Raw genomic sequence first — 18,925 nt, forward strand, 5'->3', positions numbered from 1 at the left:
AAATATGAAAGGAAGCACTGAAGCTCCTTTACTCAGCTCTTCTACGTCCAGGTCATTTCACTGAGTTAGGAACCTTCCTAAGAAAAAAATACTTGTGTGCAGCCAAAAGTAAGAGTTTAACTGAAGAGAAGATGAGAACTAAAGCATATCACATTTTCACACAAAGGGAATGGGAATGGGATAAAGTGAAAGTAAAGCAGTGGAAGTGATGGAAAGGGTCAGCAGTATCTGCCTTTCAAAACATCTGCCACAAAGAACAGAACAGTTGGTCTTTATATTGTAATCATGATTCCCATGTTTCATTTACTGCTGACAACATGAACAACATGAGTGATGAAATCATGTGACTAAGAGCAACGAGGTCAAAGGACTGCGCTGCAGTAGTGTTAGCTTAGTTTATTTCAGTGGGAAAATGACATTAATTGAAAAGTCAACACTGTAAAGATATGGTTTAGCCTTTTTCATTGGCCCATCGAGCAGATGTCTACATCTGTGGAGAGCTGTAGCTATGAACTGTGTGTCTGTCATGAGCACTGTCGCCTGTAGGGGGCACTGACACAACTGAGGACTGTTAGTTTTCCTCAGGATTTTATAGTTAAGTCACTGGTTCCTGACATTCATCCCAGAGTAAAAAAAAAAAAACTCAACTCAACGCCCACTTACCTGCTTATTTGCTTTTGACAGTATCACATGGTCTTCATCTGCAGATGTAGTGGCTTAGTTGTCAACTGCATTTCCTTGGAAACGTGACTCTGCAGCTCAGAGACCAGATGGAGGGTTTAGTGTCAGACATCTTTCAGTTCTCATCGTGTTTTACATGTCCACAGTGAAACTGCACTACAGTCTGAGATCGTCCTACTCTGTGTCTTGCTGCAGGATTATCTGTGTGTGTGTGTGTGTTAAGTCAGTAATTACCAGCATGCTGACCAGGCTGTGTGTGTGTAGATTATAAATGCAGCTCAGTCAGTCTGATCAGCTGAAACCTGCTGCTTCTGAACATCATCATCACTCCTGCAACAGGTCAGTCTCTGTTTTCTGTCTGACAAATATTAAAGGAGCAGTTCACATTTTTTCAAGTCTGTCTTGAAATAACACGCATGCTCATACAGTGGGTCAGAAGTGGTCTCAGACTTTTAGACCACCTGTAGGTACATTTAGCTCCGGATCATTCTGGTCTTGCTGCATTGATGAAGATTTTGTTTTCATAAAACTGTCCAGAGCTGGTCGGTTAATAAAACAGACTGATGTGAACTTGATAATGAGAAACCACATGAGTTCATGTCTGAATAATTGTGTGCTGCAGGTCCTGATAACCATGAGTCCTAAACACGTTGTCTTCAAGAAAGTTTCCCGTGACAAGTCGGTGAGTCCAGCAGAAACAGTCTGTGTGGTGGGGTGTGGTGTTGGACTGGGAGTCCACCTTCTTGTTCCACATTGTTACTGAGTGATGCTGAATCTTTTTATCAACCCAACAACATGTTGTATTTACTGGTTTAAACTCCCATATTCTCCAGATCACAGCAGCTGGATTATTTTCTTGATAAACTTTGCAAAACAGTTGAACTACTCAAGTCCTTTATTTTATCTTTATTTATTTTTCACTGATGTCATTTTATGTCTTTTGCGAACATACAGTGTGTGTTGTTATGTGTACGTGGACTACACATTACGCATGTTTTAAGGATCTGGTAACAGCCAAACAAAAAACTGGGAAAGGTCTTCAGGTAGTGACAATGTTGAAAACTGAGCAGAAGATTCTGGTTCAGGTCCCAGACCAGCAGAATAAAACAGATGTTTCTACCACTGAAGTACCTTTGAGCCAGGCACCACACCTTCTCTGACCCCCTCCTCCCTCCCCAGGTGGCCGTCTACATGGCCAAGAGAGACTTTGTGGATCACTGTGACTTTGTGGATCCAGTTGGTGAGTTCTGACAGAAACAAACTGAACCTGAAAATCCTCCTGAAGATGGAGATCACTTTTACTCTGGCTGTGGGAGGGATCTGCGATTAGTTCATTAGCCGACAGCACAACACGTCAGTCAGTCAGACCTGGAGCTGCTGGATGGTGTTTTTTTCTCTTTTTAATGAAGATAGGCAAATAGTTTTCCCCTGCTTCCAGCCTTTATGCTAAGCTAGGGTAACAGTTTCCCCCTCCTTCCAGCCTTTATGCTAAGCTAGGGTAACAGTTACCCTGTCAGTTTTTGTTTCTGATAATGTGGTTAATTTAGTTTATAAAGTGAAACCAGAGCCCTAAATTCAAATCAACAAATGTGGCTTTTGTAAGGTGGCCCTGAGAGCTCAATGCACTGCAACAAAACACATGAAAATAGACAAAACACAAACAACTTCAGAAAACAGATTCATCACCTTGACAACACATGTGCTGCGAATACTCACAACACATGCAAATACACAAACGCATTGCAAGTAGCACAGATGACAACAGAAGTATTTCCAGGGGATGCTAAAAAGTGATTTACCTGATTGGAACGCATTTGTTCAATTCTTTGTGACTTTTACAGTTAAAAGAATTGAACAAGTGTGTTTTCATCTGTGCTACTTGCAGCACATTTCTGTTTTTGCGTGTGTTTTCCTTAGTTGCAGAGCATTAAGTGGTTTCTTTAAATGTGATGGTGTGAATCTTGGGAACAGTAGATGCGGCTCCAGCTGAAGACAGATGTTGTGATCAGGCCTCTACAGTGTCTCTTTATTTTTCTTCAGATGGAGTGATCATGATTGACCCGGTGCAGCTCAAAGGAAAGAAAGGTCAGTGCGTTTTGACCTTTGACCTGCCTTTATTCTCTGCTGAAGCATCCTGATCTGTTGTGTAGCTTGAAGCACTTTTACCTTTACTCATCTGTCAGACACTTCTATCCAAATAGACTTACAGTGAGCGACATCACTGAAGCTTCAGTGCAGTAGGAGACCTTGGTCTAAGGACTAAGTACTACATGTGTTAAATAAATGAAGGAGCTCAGGTAAAGAAGTGCAGGTAAAGAGCTAGTTATACGTGTTAGGGTGTTAGGGTGTTAGGAGAGGAGGTGACCTCCTACAACAACATGATGAAGATCTCAAAGTGACCTTGTCTATAAAAACTGAAAAGAGGAGTCATGTCTAGTCTAGGTTTTTAGGTCAATTACATTCTCATAGATAATTTTTTTACAAACTGACCCTTCAATCTGCACGGTTAATGTTGCTGTTCTGTCAGCAGATTAATTACTTTGTCAATACTCACAACTGGGGTTCGTCTGTCATTGTGTGCAGATGATGCACAACTTCATTTTTCAGTAAAGTCACCAGACTCAAGTTGATCCCCTGGTTTAACCCTCCAGCTTATCTTAAATAACTCTTTCACTGTGGTCATCATCGTGTCTTTGTCCTGTGACGTCCAGGCTCAGCTCTGACTCCTACTCCTCATGGTCAGATTTTTTAAAAAATAACTACATCATGGTTTTAGATCCTCACTCTAATTATTAAATTACTGTGAGCTCAACAAAACACAGACTCTCATACTATTACAGAGTTTAGGTTCAACTGGTTTCTGCAGATTCAGGATCCTCTACTGTCATCAGACAACCTGAACTTTCAGATGATAAAAATGATTTGTGGACATTTAGATTGTGAATTGTGAAAGCAGAAAGAATGACCCGTGTTCATCCACAGTTACATCAGCTGTGTGTGGGGAGTTGATGAGGAGGCTGAACCATCCTCACTTTAACACAGTAAACAAACAGAAACATCAGATCTCCATCATGTTCTCCACATGGTTTCATCACCTGGGCTTTGACTCTATTAATGAGCTTATCTTCTTCTTCTGTGGTCTAATGGCAGCGACTGGAGAATCAGCTCCACCAGCTGCTCATCTCCATCAAGCAGTTGACTCATGTTCACAGAAGAGCTGGAATGATTAGTTTATCAGACATTGGAAGGAGTTTCTCTTTGTTCTTGTCTTTAAACACAAACACTCATGAAAGTGAATAAACTACTAAAACAAAAAGATTGTTTTATCAACCGGGTCTTTCAAGAGAAAAGTAGTGTGTGGAGAGGGTTGTCACAGTAGGGATAAACAGAGTCTGAGATTTGTGGTGGTGCACACCTTAATAAGACCCCTTTATGTGTCTGTAGTGTACGTGATACTGTCGTGCACGTTTCGGTACGGCCGTCAGGACATGGATGTGATGGGGGTGGCCTTCAGGAGGGACCTGTTCCTGGTGACCCGGCAGGTTTACCCCGAGCTGCAGGACAAGGAGAAACTGACTCACACCAAGATCCAGCAGAAACTGCTGCGGAAGCTGGGAGACAACGCCTTCCCCTTCTTCTTTGAGGTGAGGAACTCAACATCAGGACACGCATCTGTCATGGCAGCCCAGACATTCAGCTCCTTCTGAGAGGGGCTGCAGCGAGTCTAGTTGGTATCCTGTCCAGATGCTGGACCACCTTAAGTGATTCCCTTCAACATAAGGAGCAGTTGTTCTCATCTGGGCTCCTGACCTGGTCTGTGAGACACTCTGCCAAGGAAACTCCTGCCAAAGCTCAAAACCACTTATCCATACAACCTCCATAAGTTCACCTTCAGACTCAGCTCCATCCTCAGTCGACCTCATGCAAGCAGGGCGCGGTCAGCAAAATGCTCCAACACTATCAATGAGTATTTTAATAGATGTTTATGTTTGTGTCTCAGTTTCCAGACAACCTGCCGTGTTCTGTGGCTCTGCAGCCTGGACCATCTGATGTAGGGAAGGTAACTTGTCTTCATATTCAGTCTGTTTAAAGCATCAGCTGTTTCAAATCAAAGCTTTATCACTTCCAGTGAGAGACTGAGGTACTGCTGCAGTTTTAGACCCAACATTTTCTGACAACGTCATTACATCTTCTTTCAAGGTGCTCATGTTCTCCTTTACCTCGTGGCTCCAGTTAAAAGAGCTTTGAGTGAAGAACCTTTGTCATTGCCTCAGCATAGTTAAATATGAGCATCATTAGTCATCTTGAGCTAATCATATAATCAAGAAACAATCTCAATGGACAGACAGACATCAGGTCTTTTCACAGACAGTTCAACCTTGCTCAGTAAAACCTTGAACAACCTCAGATCCAGAACCTGGATACTGATGTGAAAGATCTGCTCTGGGTCCTCCAGATAACTGGGGTGTTTCATGTCTGTTTGTGACAGAAATGTGCGGTGGAATTTGAGGTGAAAGCTTTCTGTGGTGAAAACCAGGATGAGAAGATTGACAAAGAGTGAGTCAAGAGAAGAGTCAAGCATTATTAAATGAATCCAAGTCAAAAGTGTAAAGGAGTCAGTTTGTGTTGATTCATGAATGTTATCTTCTCTGCAGGAGCTCAGTTCGTCTCAGCATCCGTAAGATCCAGTTCAGTCCAGAGAACAGTAAACTGGTTCCAGTTGCAGATACCACCTTTGAGTTCCTGATGTCTGAGAAACCTCTGCACATCAAGCTGAGTCTGTCCAAAGAGGTGAGACTGTCCTCAGATCAGTCAGTTTATCAGTAAGATAAGTTCCATCACATGGCTGCTGTTACCAGTCTGCAGACCACAAAAGCAGCTCCGCTGACTCAGACTGGTTACCCTGAATCCTTCACAGCAGCTTCATGGTGGCTGGATCAGAGACCCCTGTGGTCTAAGACCCAGATCATCCACAGGTGGAGTCAGTTAAACCGTCAGTCTCTAAACCTGCTGAACTCAGGCTGAAATACCTGTCTGTCTATATCTTGTGTGTACCTGTCTGTACCTGTGTGTACATGTATGTACCCGTCTTTACTTGTCTGTACGTGTCTTTATCTCTGTGTACCTGTGTGTACCGGCCTGTACTTCTTGTTACCTGTCTGCCTGTCTCACCTGTGTCACCTGTCTGCAGACGTTTTACCACGGTGAGCCGATAAAAGCGAACGTTGAGATTACCAACTCATCCAGCAGGAACATCAAAGACATCAGTGTGTCAGGTAAGGTCATACGTGTTGTTTTCTGAGACGTGTGTTCAGTGGTGTCACATGAGTGCTCATACAGGTTACACCTGAGAATATTATGTTACCTTTGATGAGCATGTTTTCTGTGTGTTTAGTGGAGCAGGTGACCAACATTGTTCTTTACTCAAATGACAAATACGTGAAGTCAGTGGCCAAAGAGGAGACAGAGTGAGTCTGACACTTATTTTTGAAATTTTAGCAGTAAACACATCATAGCCTATCGACCATAGCGCACGCATGCACGCACACACACACACACACACACACACACTGTCTGTTTGTGTTTATTCTGAAAAAAGAATTTAAAAGAAAACAGGAAACTTGACAGGAAATGTAACTTAAGGACACTGAGCAGAAGTGAAGTGTGTTAGTGAAAATGTAAAGTGTGTGTGTGTGTGTGTGTGTGTGTGTGTGTGTGTGTGTGTGTGTGTGTCTGCAGTGACTCAGTTCCCTCTGGTACCACTCTGAAGAAGGACTATATCCTACACCCTCTGCTGGCCCATAACAAAGACAGGAGAGGACTCGCTCTGGACGGACGACTCAAACATGAGGACACAAACCTGGCTTCATCCAGCATGTGAGACACACACACACACGCACACAGACATACACTGAGACAAACAGAGACACACTGATCTGATGACGATTACATTAATCTGACAGAAATTTCTCTGTCTCGTTGTCTCTCTGTCTTTCTCTTTGTCTCTCTGTCTCTGTCTCAGTGTGAAGCAGGAGGTCCTGAAGGAGGTCCAGGGGATACTAGTCTCCTATAAGGTGGTGGTTCGGATGATGGCGACTGGGTGAGTCCGTAGCAGTCGGTCAGTGTAAACACAGTCAATGATGTGACGTTCCCTCAGCTGCTTTGGTTGTATGTTAATGGTCTCAGTGAGAGGTCAGAGGTCACAGGTTCAGCTGCTGTTCTTCAGAAGAGTCTCAGTGACAGGAATCTGTAGGTTCACAGCAAACATGAGTGCTGTAATAATAATAATAATAATAATGATAATATTTTTTATTAATAGGTGCCTTTCAAGGCACTCAGGGACATCTTACAATACACAGTAAAAGGATAAAGGTGAGATGGGATTTGAAAACAGGAAGAGAATCAATTTTTACGGGTGTCTTGTGGAAGAGAGTTCCAGAGTCGAGGGGCAACATGGCTGAAGGCTCTAAACCACATGGTGGTGAGACGGGCAGGAGGTACAGAGAGATACTGGAGGAGGAAGAACAAAGAGTACAGGCAGGTGTGCAGCTGTGGAGTAGATCAGAGTGATACGGCAGTGCTACATTGTGAAGTGACTAAAAGTGAGAAGCAGAATCTTGAAGTCAATATGGTGTTTAACAGGAAGCCAGTGCAGTTGCTGGAGAACAGGAGTAATATGTTCTATTGAAGGGTTTCTGGTAATGATTCGAGCTGCTGCATTCTGAACCTGTTGGAGTTTATGGAGGAGTTTGAGTTTGTGGGATCTCTTGCTCCTAAGACCAGAAAGGATAGAGTTACAGTAATCAATGTGAGATGTGACTAAGAAATGTACAAGAATAGCAGTGCTGTGGGCAGCACAGGGCGTCTGTCCATGTTGCCCGTATCTAAATCTGCCTATGAATAGAAGGGGGCCTAAGACAGAGCCTTGGGGAACACTGGTGGAACCAAATTCTTTGAATTTAAACCAGGTATGAGGGGTGCTAGTGATGCCAATGGATGATAACCTGTCTAGAAGAATATTATGAGAATGATATCAAAGGCTGAGCTCAGATCAAGCAGCACAAGTATGGTTAACAGCCCAGAATCAGCTGCTTTCAGCAGGTCATTGGTGATTTTGACCAAGGCTGTCTCTGTGCTATGAAGTGGGCGAAATCCAGACTGAAATTGTTCGAACAGATGATTATTGGTATACATTTACATCTTTACCTCACTATGCCATCACTGTGAGTTCACTCAGTAGATGTCTGTTCAGCAATACAACTGTAGAAACATTTTAATCAAATGAAATCATTTCAAACAAACTGTTCAAAGAGTCTGAAACTTTCTTTTCTTTTCTTTTCTTTTCTCTGTATCTGGTGACAACAGGACCATTGGATCCAGGTACATCTGCCTGTTGCTCCTGTCTATCTCTCTGTCTGTCTGTCTGTCTGTCTGTCTCTCTGTCTGTCTATCTATCTATTTCCACGTGGAAATGTCTCAATCATGTGTGTGTGTGTGTGTGTGTGTGTGTGTCTTACAGTGAGGTGTCTCTGGAGGTTCCTTTCAGACTGATGCATCCTAAACCTGAACCAGGTACACCTCACCCTTATTAAGGCTGTTTTCAGGTCCTGTGAGAGTTTTTACAATCAGCAGTTTTCAACTTCATCACACATCAACCACCAAGTCAGGTGGACAGTCGTGACATCATTCATCGTCCTCCTCTCCTTTCACTTCAAAATGTCCTATCAGAAGCTGACCTGGGTCTGCTTTTACAGCTAAACAGGAATATTCTAATTTGCTGTCACTGCTAATGGGTTCAAGGACAGTTTGCCATCAAAGAACTTGTTGTCTTCTGATGCTGGAGAGTCTTTGAATGCATTACAAACATCAGTAAGATGAGACCATAAACATTCACAGGGTACAAGTGTGTGTGTGTGTGTGTGTGTGTGTGTGTGTGTGTGTGTGTGTGTGTGTGTGTGTGTGTGTGTGTGTAGATAATCTGTATTGATCAGCAGTTATGTGGATGTTAATCTTGAGGATTTGACGCAACTCTTTGTTTAGATGATAAACTGCTGTCAGCTATACACAACAAGTTGCTTAACACACACACACACACACACACACACACATACGCACAGACACACGCTCTTGCCTTAAGTGAGACACCAGTGTGTGTGTGTGGAGACACACTCATCACTCTCCAGATATGAAAAGATCACTGAATAGTATTTCCAGGCTGAGACATCAGTCAGATTTTATTAATAGAAAATCTGTAATTGATCCGGATCAATAACCTGTTTTCTATCTCTCCATCACTTTTGCTCACATCCTGTGTGAACTGTGTCTTCAGCCAAGGAGGGGTAAGGTCACTTTTACTTTACTGGCAGTGTTTGACTCCAGACTAGATTCCTGTTTGTCTGTGGGTCAGATTTTCAGATCAGCAGGGGGCAGTATAATTCTTTATTCAGTCATTATCACCTGACAACAGGCTTTAACAAATAACAAGTCATTTGTCACGTGGAAAAAATCAAGATAATCAACCATGATCCTAACAAACACTGAACCTACTTTACTGTTTGTTAGGGTCATGGTTTAAGGTTTTACACCTGCTACTTACAATTTACAACTGGAGGTCTGACTGTGAAGACACTGTTTAATACATCAGTCGATTGTTCGTAACTGTATGAAAAGAAAATACTCAGCTACAGTACAAGTAACTCAAACACACTGTCTGTCCTCAGTACAGTACAGTAACTGGGTAAATGTACTCTGCTACTTAGCAGCATTTTGTTTTAACATTGAACTGAAATGCGTCACTGAGCATAAAAGCGTGTGTGTGTGTGTGTGTGTGTGTGTGTGTGTGTGTGTGTGTGAAGCTGTGTTAGAAAACTCTAAGTAAAGTCTTGTGTTAGAGCTTTAGCCTGTCTGTTGATAAGAGTGATTAATGAGCTGTCTGTCTCTTTGTCTCGCTCTCTGTCTGTCTCTCTGCCTATGTGTCTCTCTGCCTGTATGTCTCTCTGTTTGTTTGTCTCTCTCTGGCTGTCTGTCTCTCTGGCTGTGTGTCTCTCTGCCTGTCTGTCTGTCTCTCTCTCTCTCTGTCTGTTTGGCTGTGTGTCTCTCTGCCTGTCTGTCTGTCTCTCTCTCTCTGTCTGTTTGTCTGTGTGTCTCTCTGCCTGTCTGTCTCTCTGTGCCACAGTGAATCAGACGACATGGTCTTTGAGGAGTTTAAACGAGCCTACCTGAAGGGTGTGGTCTACGGAGACGACGATGAATCTCCCACCGAGGCCTGAAACCTCCACCGCTCAGACCCTGTCCCTGCTGTCCATCACTGTCCAGAGCTGAAGACAAACACAGTTTAGTCCAAAGACTTGATGGTTTGTAATGTTAGCAAGGTTTCCTCTAGCACTCCCCTCAGTTAAATCGTCAGGATGATGTTTGATATGTCGTAGTGTGACTGTAGTGCAGTCTGCCTGTAGGGGGCTCTGTGGTGCTGTGGGACGCACCAGTCATGTTTTACAGACAACATCGGAGAGAGACACACAGTGTCGTATCCTGACAAGCTGCTGCTGTGTTTCTGTTCAGAACCACAGGGTCTCTGATGTTCAGCCTCCATCCAGAACAGAAACCCTAGTCCTGGTCCTGGTCCTGTCCTGGTCTGTCACTCATATTCACTGACTGTTAAAGCAACATGTCACTGACCAAACTGTGTCTGACCTGAGGCTCTAGCTCCATCACAGCATGTTGATACGAAGCAAACAGAGCAGGGAGTCTCTGATCAACAGAAACGATTCGGATGTCTAGTTCCTTTACTGTTAATGAGCCCTGTGGTGAAGTAACTGCTGCAGTAGAACAACAGTGTAAATGATCCTGTTTTTTCGAGTCAATCTGTTGACCTCATTCTGACCTTAAAACAGAGTAGTGGGTAGAACAGATGTGAAGGACTCTGTAGTGAAACCCATTTTTACTTGCTTTACAACAGTATTTGATCGTGTCTCCATTTATTACAGGTCAGAGGTCACAGGTCAACAGAAGAAGTTTGTCTAGTTTAAACTGATAGTAATCAGCTTCCTGTCTGAGAATAAAACAAACTCTGTTGTAGAGAAATGTGTGTTTTCTTTGTTTCACAGATTGAAACAAACTAAATGTCATATTAATAACTATTAATTAAAATGTACTACCAGTTTCAACATCATGTGTTTTTCTGTGTATTATAAATGTGTTTGTTTTGGTAGAAGAATCCATGACTTCCTTTGATGTCAGTGTAAATCTGAAAAAGCCAGACTGTAAGTCTATGTCTGACTGAGTCTGACCGAGTCTGAGTGTAAAGCACGGTTGCATCAAGTACTGATGGGTTTGTGTAATATTTGATTCTTCCTTGGTCAGAATGAAAACACTGGCAATCCAGGAGCTGAACTCAACAAACTGTCTTTCTTGTACCACCAGCAAGAATGAACAGCAGTCTTGTGTGTGTGTATGTGTGTAATTTCTGGAATAATGAAATAAGACAGTAGTGGAATGTACAAATATGTATAAAACAAAATTATAGGGATAAAGAAGATATTAAATATCCTTATACTAGCTAGCTCACCGCTACATGCTTGCACCAATGTGAAAAGAGTGCAAAGAACCCATGCTTTATGACCCAACTGGAACATATAACGTCTGACTGGTAAGCACATTAAACACCAAGAGCTGTTTAACCATTTATTTATTCAGGAAATTCAGGAAATGATGGTAGGATGGATGGTGTATCTTCTGTACAGCAAACAAAAAGTAAATACCACAGAATAATAAAGAAAGGGTAACTAAACCACCTCACATTATTAATGCATCCAAAAGGAAAAAAAGGAATCTCTCCTTCATTCACCAGGGTTCTGCTTATCCTGTTAACAAAAAACATAATTAAATACAGGATACAACTTAACTACTTCTGCTTCTAGATTAAAACAATTTGACTCACTAACAACCAATTTTCAGGTGACATGAACTCAAAAATTAAGATTCATTGAAGGAACATAATTTGAAAGAAATAAACAATAAATAATATCAAACAAAGGACATTGGTCTCCAACAACTTACTGGTATGGCAGCATGGTCTGAAAGGGATTTTGGTTGTACACACCCAGTGCTTTTGGGAACTCCCCATTTTCTCCCCTGTCCTCTGACAGGTGAATCTCCACCCACCCAGTCTGACATGTTAGCTTGAGATTTTGAACAATCAACATTACATGTACAGCATTGTGCCTTGAATTGCAAGGTAATAATGCTCTACAGAGCAGACAACAGGTGTAGTAACCGCTAAATCAGGCAAACTATAAGTGAGGGCATCCTTTATCAGCCAGTTCCCACTCTAAGAATTATAACCATTAGCTTGAATTTAACCATATGAGGTAAAGACAATCAACAAGCAGGGAAACAGGACAAAGACAGGAAGTACATAATTGAGACACAAGGAAACCACTACAAAATAAATCAGGAAGTGGCAAAATCCAAACAAACTCAAGAATAAAACTGTACACCATGACAACCATGACACCCACACTCACTTCACTTCCCACAGTGTGCCACTATGGGGTACTAATATACTGATAACTAATAACTAATTACTAATAACTGAGGGAGTAACTAATCAAATATTGTCAGAACTGTTTGATGACTGTAGACATTATAATGATTACTATATTTCTATGTTCTTTCAAATCTAGATATGATAATAACTATGACCAGACATCTGCTGACACTGACATGTTAACGCAATGTGAGGATATGACAACCTCGGACCACTGGTCTACATAAGCACATCATGTCGTCAATGATGTAGACTGACAAAGGAACATAGTCTGCTCTACACTGTGTCGTGGTGTGGATGGTGAAAACAAAGCATGCTGTAGATCAGTGTGTGTCGTTATGTTATTGGTTCAGACCTGCTGTACCTTCAGTGATACACACACCAGAGGGTTTCTTTCACTGTTTTATTGAAGATTTATTCTTAGAGAGAACAAGTAATCATGAGTTAGAAAACCACCACAAACAAAAACAAAAACTTTCTGCTGACTAAAGTTTCTGAATTAAATGGCATTTGTATTGTTGGAGGTGTTACAGTGCCAGATCCTACAGTCTGTCTCCAGTCAATCAGAGGCTCCACTGTTCAGAGCAGGAGCTGCTGTTCATAAAGTCACTGCTCCTGTGTAAACGAACAAGCTCTTCACCATGAGAGGAGAAACCTACGGAGTCTCCAAAGGTCAAAAAGATGAGGTTCTGATCAACTTTCTACGAAGCTCCATCAAAATCTTTGGACGCCCTGAATTGAGTTTTGTCCTTGGATGCCAGGTGAGTAGACGGACACCAAGACATCAGATGTGCAGTAGCTGTTTAAGGCTGGATCCTCTCTATGAAACATCTGTGACTGACTCATTAGGGCGTGATGGACTCTGCAGTCTCTTTGTTTCATTGTTTGAGAACAGAGATACCTCAGGGAAACCCCACCCAGCAGAGGCCAGGTGGATCTAAAGCGAGGTGGTATATCACTTTACACTGGCACTGTAGGATCACTGTCAGGGGATCCTCAGAAGACTTGCTGCCTGTAAAGCTCCAACACAGGCTGGGAATCCCAGCAGTTTACATATAAAGACAGAGACAAGATGGGAGATAAAGGATTCACACAAAACATCACAGGGTGTTATAACCGCAGAGGTATGGAGGTTCTCCTGATCAACAACTCAGTCTCTGTTAGACTTAACATGAACCAGGCTCTGTAATGACTCCAATGTAACACAAAGACAATACAAAGGAACAGAGTCTTAAAGGACCAAATAAAAAACAAAAAAGCCACAATGAAACAAACAGCGAGAAGTTTAAACATGAACCTACTGTCAAAAATAAAATAAGATACAGATTCAAAAATCACAACACAAATGATTCAGCTGAAGCTAATTTAATTGGCCATATTTTTCATCTCTCTTGAACAGGACGTTGACACTTGAATTTTGACTGAGGAGTTTAATCTTCGTCTGACTGAACCAGAGACCATGACTGATGATTCCAGTGCAGTGACTGGGTTATCAGAGTGGCTCGAATAAAATCATGAAGGGGACCAGAGTTTAAAGATGGGTTCATGTGACTGGAGGTGCTTTAACATCAACATCAACACACCTGCAAATCTGAACCGAGCAGAAACCACCATGTCTGAATGAGACCTGATCCTTGTGTCAGAATCAGAATCTCATGCCCACATCTGGAAACCTTTGCAATTCAGTAACTGTAGCAAAAAAGCTGCTGTGTGTCTCCTGGAATCTGAGGCATCCCCGTCTGCAGCATCACTTCTTCTTACACCTCTCACAGAAACATAACAGTATCTACAGTCTACATCTACAGTCTACATCTACAGTCTACATCTACAGTCAGTAGCACTGACTGTAGATGTAGTTTAATAGCATGTTGTACAAACTAGTCTATTTGAAGCAGACTGAGTCACCTGTGTTCAATCGTACCCTCATCATCACAACTTAAACCAACATAAGCATGGGTTCTCTGCCTCCGTGTAATGGGGTCTAAGTTCTGATGTCTGGGACATTGGCCCTGCTTTTTGTTGGTTGGTGGTTCATCTCAGTTTGGGTCAGTTCCATACTCAGGGATAAAGTCTGTTGGTTGGTTTTCATAGTTTCATAGTTCACTCATCTGATGGTGGCCTGTGATGATTTACTTGTCAGTCTGTTGTGTGATTGCTGTGATGTGTGAAGAGCACATAATGGTGTTTGAAGATCTTTTTTTTTGCAGCTTCTAGGTGACCATGGGTCATTTATTGATCATTAGTTGGATCCTCCACCAGCAGGTGAGGTGGACTCAGGTATGTCTCCCCAAGTGTACCCGCCCTCAGGTAGCGTCATTTGGGGCATGGAGGCTCTAACTAAGGCCATATCACATGTATCTGGGTGGAGCAAGAAGCCAGAGAAGGTGCTGCTGGCCTCAGTACCGGCGTACATGCCATTAGTGACTGAATCCTTCACCTGAATCCACACCCTGTCCCCTCGGGCCAGGTAAAGGATGACTGAATGCGAGGTGGTCCCTAACACTTTGGGGTCTGTGGTTTTAACAACTGGCACGAAATTATGAAAGAGGCCAACTTTGAGGACCCGTTCATGGACGGTGAGGTGGTAGCTGAAGACGTAGGTGCCGTTGATTGGGGCAGTGTAGAGACCAGTGGTGGGGTCGTAACTCCCCTGGACATTGTAGAGAACATAGGAAAAGACCACGGGGGTGTTGGGTGGGGGGTAACTGGCTGCCAGCCCTGCAGAAAATGCTGACTGGATACTGGGCATGCAGGGACCAGGAGGACCCATTATCCCAATTGGCCCGGGGTCTCCCATATCCCCCTGTAGGCCCCTTTGCCCTGCAGGCCCTGTCTTTCCCTGGTCCCCCTTGTCCCCCTTGTCTCCTTTCTGCCCTGAACTCCCATCTACTCCATCTGTACAGTTACACTCCCCCTGGGGCCCTGGTTCCCCCTTCTCACCTACAGATCCAGGGGTACCAGGGTGACCCAGATCACCCATATCACCCTTAGTGCCTTTCGGCCCTGACATCCCTGAAGTACCAGGCAGACCTCTGAGTCCTGCAGGGCCAGGTAGACCTGGGATTCCTGGTGGGCCCTGGCTGGACTCACAGGCTTCTGGACAGACTCCGTCATCTCCTTTAGGACCCTGAGACCCTGGGCGACCCTCCATACCTTGATCACCTTTGTCACCTGCAGGTCAAGAAAAACCAGGTCAGGAACTGGACCTGAAAATGAGAAACCAGTAACATGAAGGTACTCGCTTCACCTTTGAACCCTTGGCCTCCTTTGGGTCCCACCAGTCCCGGGGGTCCTCGCTGTCCCTTCTCACCCTCATCTCCTTTCTGTCCTGAGGGTCAAACACACAGAAAAAGTCAAAGTGATATTTGCAGTAGAAACAGAATATGTAGAATGAGGAACCAGGAAGCCATTTACCTTTTATCCCTGGTCTGCCCACATAACCTGGAGGGCCTCTGAACCCTGTCAACCCCCTTCTTCCAGGACTACCAGGACTACCTGATGGGAAAGAGGGACAGAGATTAACTCTGAAATTTTTGTAAGCACAGAGGGTTCATGTCATGTTCCCGTAAATGATTATTCATTTATCAAGATCCTGATCCAGAACCATCACACTAGATAGCAGTCCTGGATCAGGATCAAGTGTAAAGTAATAAACAACACAAATCACTCTGACTGCCAGAGTGTTAAGCACCAAAAAGCTCAGGGCTGCCACCAATGGACTTAAGGTATATTACACTTATTTTATACTTCATATCCTGGTCCGGGATCAGAACCACCTCCTGGGACCTAAATCACTGATGGTCAGAATCTGCATCAAAGAATCAGAGACCTCCAGTCAGAGGTGAGAAGCAGATCCTGTTAACAGGGCTTGTTGTTCTATAGCTGCTTTTATCCAAAGTGCCAGTGGGAGCGGGACCATCAAAGGCCTGACCATTGGGAGCAGCAGCAGCCTTGTTGGGGGATTCAGTGTGTTGCTTAAGGACCGTCCTCATCATGAGATCATGAGGAGCTGGGGAAGGACCCACCCCCTGCTGAGCCCCTGGATTAATATGAATTAAATCTCTAACACAGCAAAATGTATCGGCAGAGTTGTGTATTATTTTGTCTTTACCTGGCAGTCCCCGGTCTCCGCGGTCTCCTTTGGGCCCCTGGGTGCTCTGGCAGCGTGTGCAGAGGCAGAACCAGGGGATCTGGTCTGAGGGGACGGGCACCGGGCCCTGCAGCAGCATCTGACAGTAGGCTTCCATGGCCCCGGCTGGCGGCTCCGTTATATTGTCTCCCTGAGCATGAAAACTGCGTCCGGGGCCATCCATGGGTGGGTAGGAGACCGTAGGAGGAGGATGGACGGGGGGCTCCCAGCTGTCCAGGGAGATGGGCTCAGGCATCGCCACGACAATGGGGAGGGACACCACCATCAACAGGAAGTGAAGAGGAAAGGTCGGCATGGTCAGTCTGCAGAGATGTTAAAGGACCATTAACTCACCCTACTTTCCTTCCATAACCTCAGTTCAGTGAATGTCAGCTGATTTAGAAAAATTTTCATCATCATCATTGTGTGATGAACATAGACCTAGTCCTGATTAAAAACCAAACCGCTCAGAGACTGGATCATGTTCTAAACCAGGTCTGAATGTTCTCACACCAAACATTTACTCTATTTACTGATGTATATTTTAAACACACCACACTGTCTATGTGTCCTAGCACTGCTGCAAAAGCAAATGATTTTATTCAGAAATATGTAATCTATGAAATATATTTAAGATGCAATTTATCATTGAAGTTGACCAGAACATATTGATTTAACAACAGTTTAACAGTCTAACAGTTTTATTCCATTTACTGCTGTTCTTAAAGGGACAGTGCTTCTTTTTTAAAGGATAAGTACAACTAATTTATTTTACTTGTTAACATTTCCACAAAGAAATAAAAAGACCTTAGCTCTGATCATTTCAGCATTTAAGTTATAATCAATCAATAAGTTATAATCAATCAATATATTAAAATATGTAAAGTGATTCAACCTGTTGGAAACTCCACTAAGGAAATGTTCATGTCACAGGTTGATGTCTAAACAATTAAAAATATTCACATATTTCCTGACGGATGAGAGATGACGCTAAAGCTTCAGTATTCTTATGCTCATCATTTATTATCATGATTAATTTGATCAAATGACAATGATGAATTCAAACAATCAGAGAATATTTTATATTTATAAGAGATTTTCTGTTTTTACACTTTTTCCACGAATATAATGAACATATTGATATTATCAACATTACACTATTATTACTGCTCGTGACACACATTCTGATAATAAACATAGTAAATTTTCCATTCGCTCATCTTAATGTAATTTATTTAAGTCTCAGATTTTCACCCATTTTTCCTGTTTATTAAAAAGAATTTTTCCTTTTTTCCAACGTTAAATATTTTTTTAAAGATGTCTCAGTTACTCACCAAGCGGTGGATCCTTCAATCTGTCTTTCGTCTCTGCTCTCACCTGCAGCTGATCTCACCTGTCACACTCACAGCTGCTAATAAAACACACAAACTCCACCCACCTCAACACCTGTTGACCCACCCACACATGTAGGTTTGTGTGTGTCTTTGTTGAGTAAAAAGTAGGCCTGTTTTGTCTTTTGTCTTTACTGCATACTGTGACCTCATTACAATAGTACACACAGGTGTCACATCACAGTGTACACATACATGCACACATACATACACACACACACCGACACATACCATTCTCATACTCTCATATCATGTGTGACACTGACGATCATCATCATCATCATCATCATCATAATCATCATCATTGCCATTACCATCACCATCATCATCATCATCATCATCACTGTTTGACAGACAGAGCTTTTCACTTCCCACATTCACATTCACCCATTCAAGCACACATTTATACATTCACACATTCATGCATTTGCACTTTAATACATTCACACATTCATACATTAACACATGTATGAGCATTCACACATTCATACATTTATACATTCACACATTCACATTTCATACTGCATGTTTTTATCACTCACACACCAATGATCCCTTAAGTCACATCCGAAGCATTTGGGGGCACATGTGGTTTACAAACATTTCACATGTAGTTTTTGGACATTTCACATGTGGTTGTTGGACGTGTCCCATGTGAGTTTTGGACATGTCACATTTGGTTTTCGGACATTTCAGATGTGGTTTTTGGACTTTTCAAATGTGAAGCATTCTGGGCACATGTTGTTTTTTGGACTTTTCACATTTGAAGCATTCGGTGCACATGTGGTTTTCAGACGTTTTACATGTGGTTTTGGATATTTCACGTGGTTTTAAACATTTCACATGTGGTTTTCAGACATTTCACATGTGAATCATTTGGGGCACATGTGGTTTTCAAACATTTCACATGTGCTTTTTAGATGTTTCACATGTGAACCATTCGGGGCACATATGGTTTTAAGACATTTTACATTTGTGTTTAAGACGTTTCTCATGTGAAGCAGTTGGGGCACATCATGGTTCAGTGTCCTGCCCAGGGACAACATGTGGACTGGAGGAGCTGGTATTCGAACCACTGAACCTCTGATCAGTGGACGACCTGCTCTACCCCCTGAACCTAAGGCTGGGGGGTCGTGGTTTATTCCTTTAATCACTGGTGAACCATCTCAACACACC

The 18,925-nt window shown here is 42.8% G+C and overlaps 2 protein-coding genes across 2 annotated transcripts; one reads left to right on the forward strand and one right to left on the reverse strand.

Moving 5' to 3' along the window:
- Nucleotides 1-980: 980 nt before the first annotated feature.
- LOC111216843 (S-arrestin-like) lies at nt 981-10,829 on the forward strand. The gene is made up of 16 exons (XM_022738468.1): nt 981-1,020; nt 1,304-1,363; nt 1,861-1,921; nt 2,722-2,766; nt 4,126-4,325; nt 4,682-4,741; nt 5,171-5,238; nt 5,337-5,472; nt 5,873-5,957; nt 6,077-6,149; nt 6,421-6,558; nt 6,704-6,781; nt 8,047-8,061; nt 8,201-8,253; nt 9,011-9,020; nt 9,857-10,829. The coding sequence occupies exons 2-16, from the start codon at nt 1,316-1,318 to the stop codon at nt 9,948-9,950; spliced, it is 1,164 nt and encodes a 387-aa protein (XP_022594189.1). The 5' UTR covers nt 981-1,020; nt 1,304-1,315; the 3' UTR covers nt 9,951-10,829.
- Nucleotides 10,830-14,468: 3,639 nt separating this feature from the next.
- LOC111216797 (inner ear-specific collagen-like) lies at nt 14,469-16,674 on the reverse strand. The gene is made up of 4 exons (XM_022738412.1): nt 16,341-16,674; nt 15,644-15,724; nt 15,477-15,557; nt 14,469-15,400 (listed from the first exon to the last, which is right to left on the reverse strand). The coding sequence occupies exons 1-4, from the start codon at nt 16,672-16,674 to the stop codon at nt 14,469-14,471; spliced, it is 1,428 nt and encodes a 475-aa protein (XP_022594133.1).
- Nucleotides 16,675-18,925: the final 2,251 nt, after the last annotated feature.

The sequence above is a fragment of the Seriola dumerili genome, unplaced genomic scaffold (genome assembly GCF_002260705.1).
Source record: "Seriola dumerili isolate Sdu_G_001 unplaced genomic scaffold, Sdu_1.0 BDQW01000036.1, whole genome shotgun sequence".
Taxonomy (NCBI): Eukaryota; Metazoa; Chordata; class Actinopteri; order Carangiformes; family Carangidae; genus Seriola; species Seriola dumerili.

Excerpts from the sequence above, each read along its gene's own strand:
- LOC111216843 (XM_022738468.1), top strand. The coding sequence starts at position 1,316 with ATGAGTCCTAAACACGTTGTCTTCAAGAAAGTTTCCCGTGACAAGTCG. Across the intron at positions 4,742-5,170 it reads GACCATCTGATGTAGGGAAG|AAATGTGCGGTGGAATTTGA; the intron begins GTAACTTGTCTT and ends TGTTTGTGACAG. Across the intron at positions 5,473-5,872 it reads AGCTGAGTCTGTCCAAAGAG|ACGTTTTACCACGGTGAGCC; the intron begins GTGAGACTGTCC and ends ACCTGTCTGCAG.
- LOC111216797 (XM_022738412.1), bottom strand. The coding sequence starts at position 16,674 with ATGCCGACCTTTCCTCTTCACTTCCTGTTGATGGTGGTGTCCCTCCCC. Across the intron at positions 15,725-16,340 it reads CGGAGACCGGGGACTGCCAG|GTAGTCCTGGTAGTCCTGGA; the intron begins GTAAAGACAAAA and ends CTTTCCCATCAG. Across the intron at positions 15,558-15,643 it reads GGGCAGACCAGGGATAAAAG|GACAGAAAGGAGATGAGGGT; the intron begins GTAAATGGCTTC and ends TTTGACCCTCAG.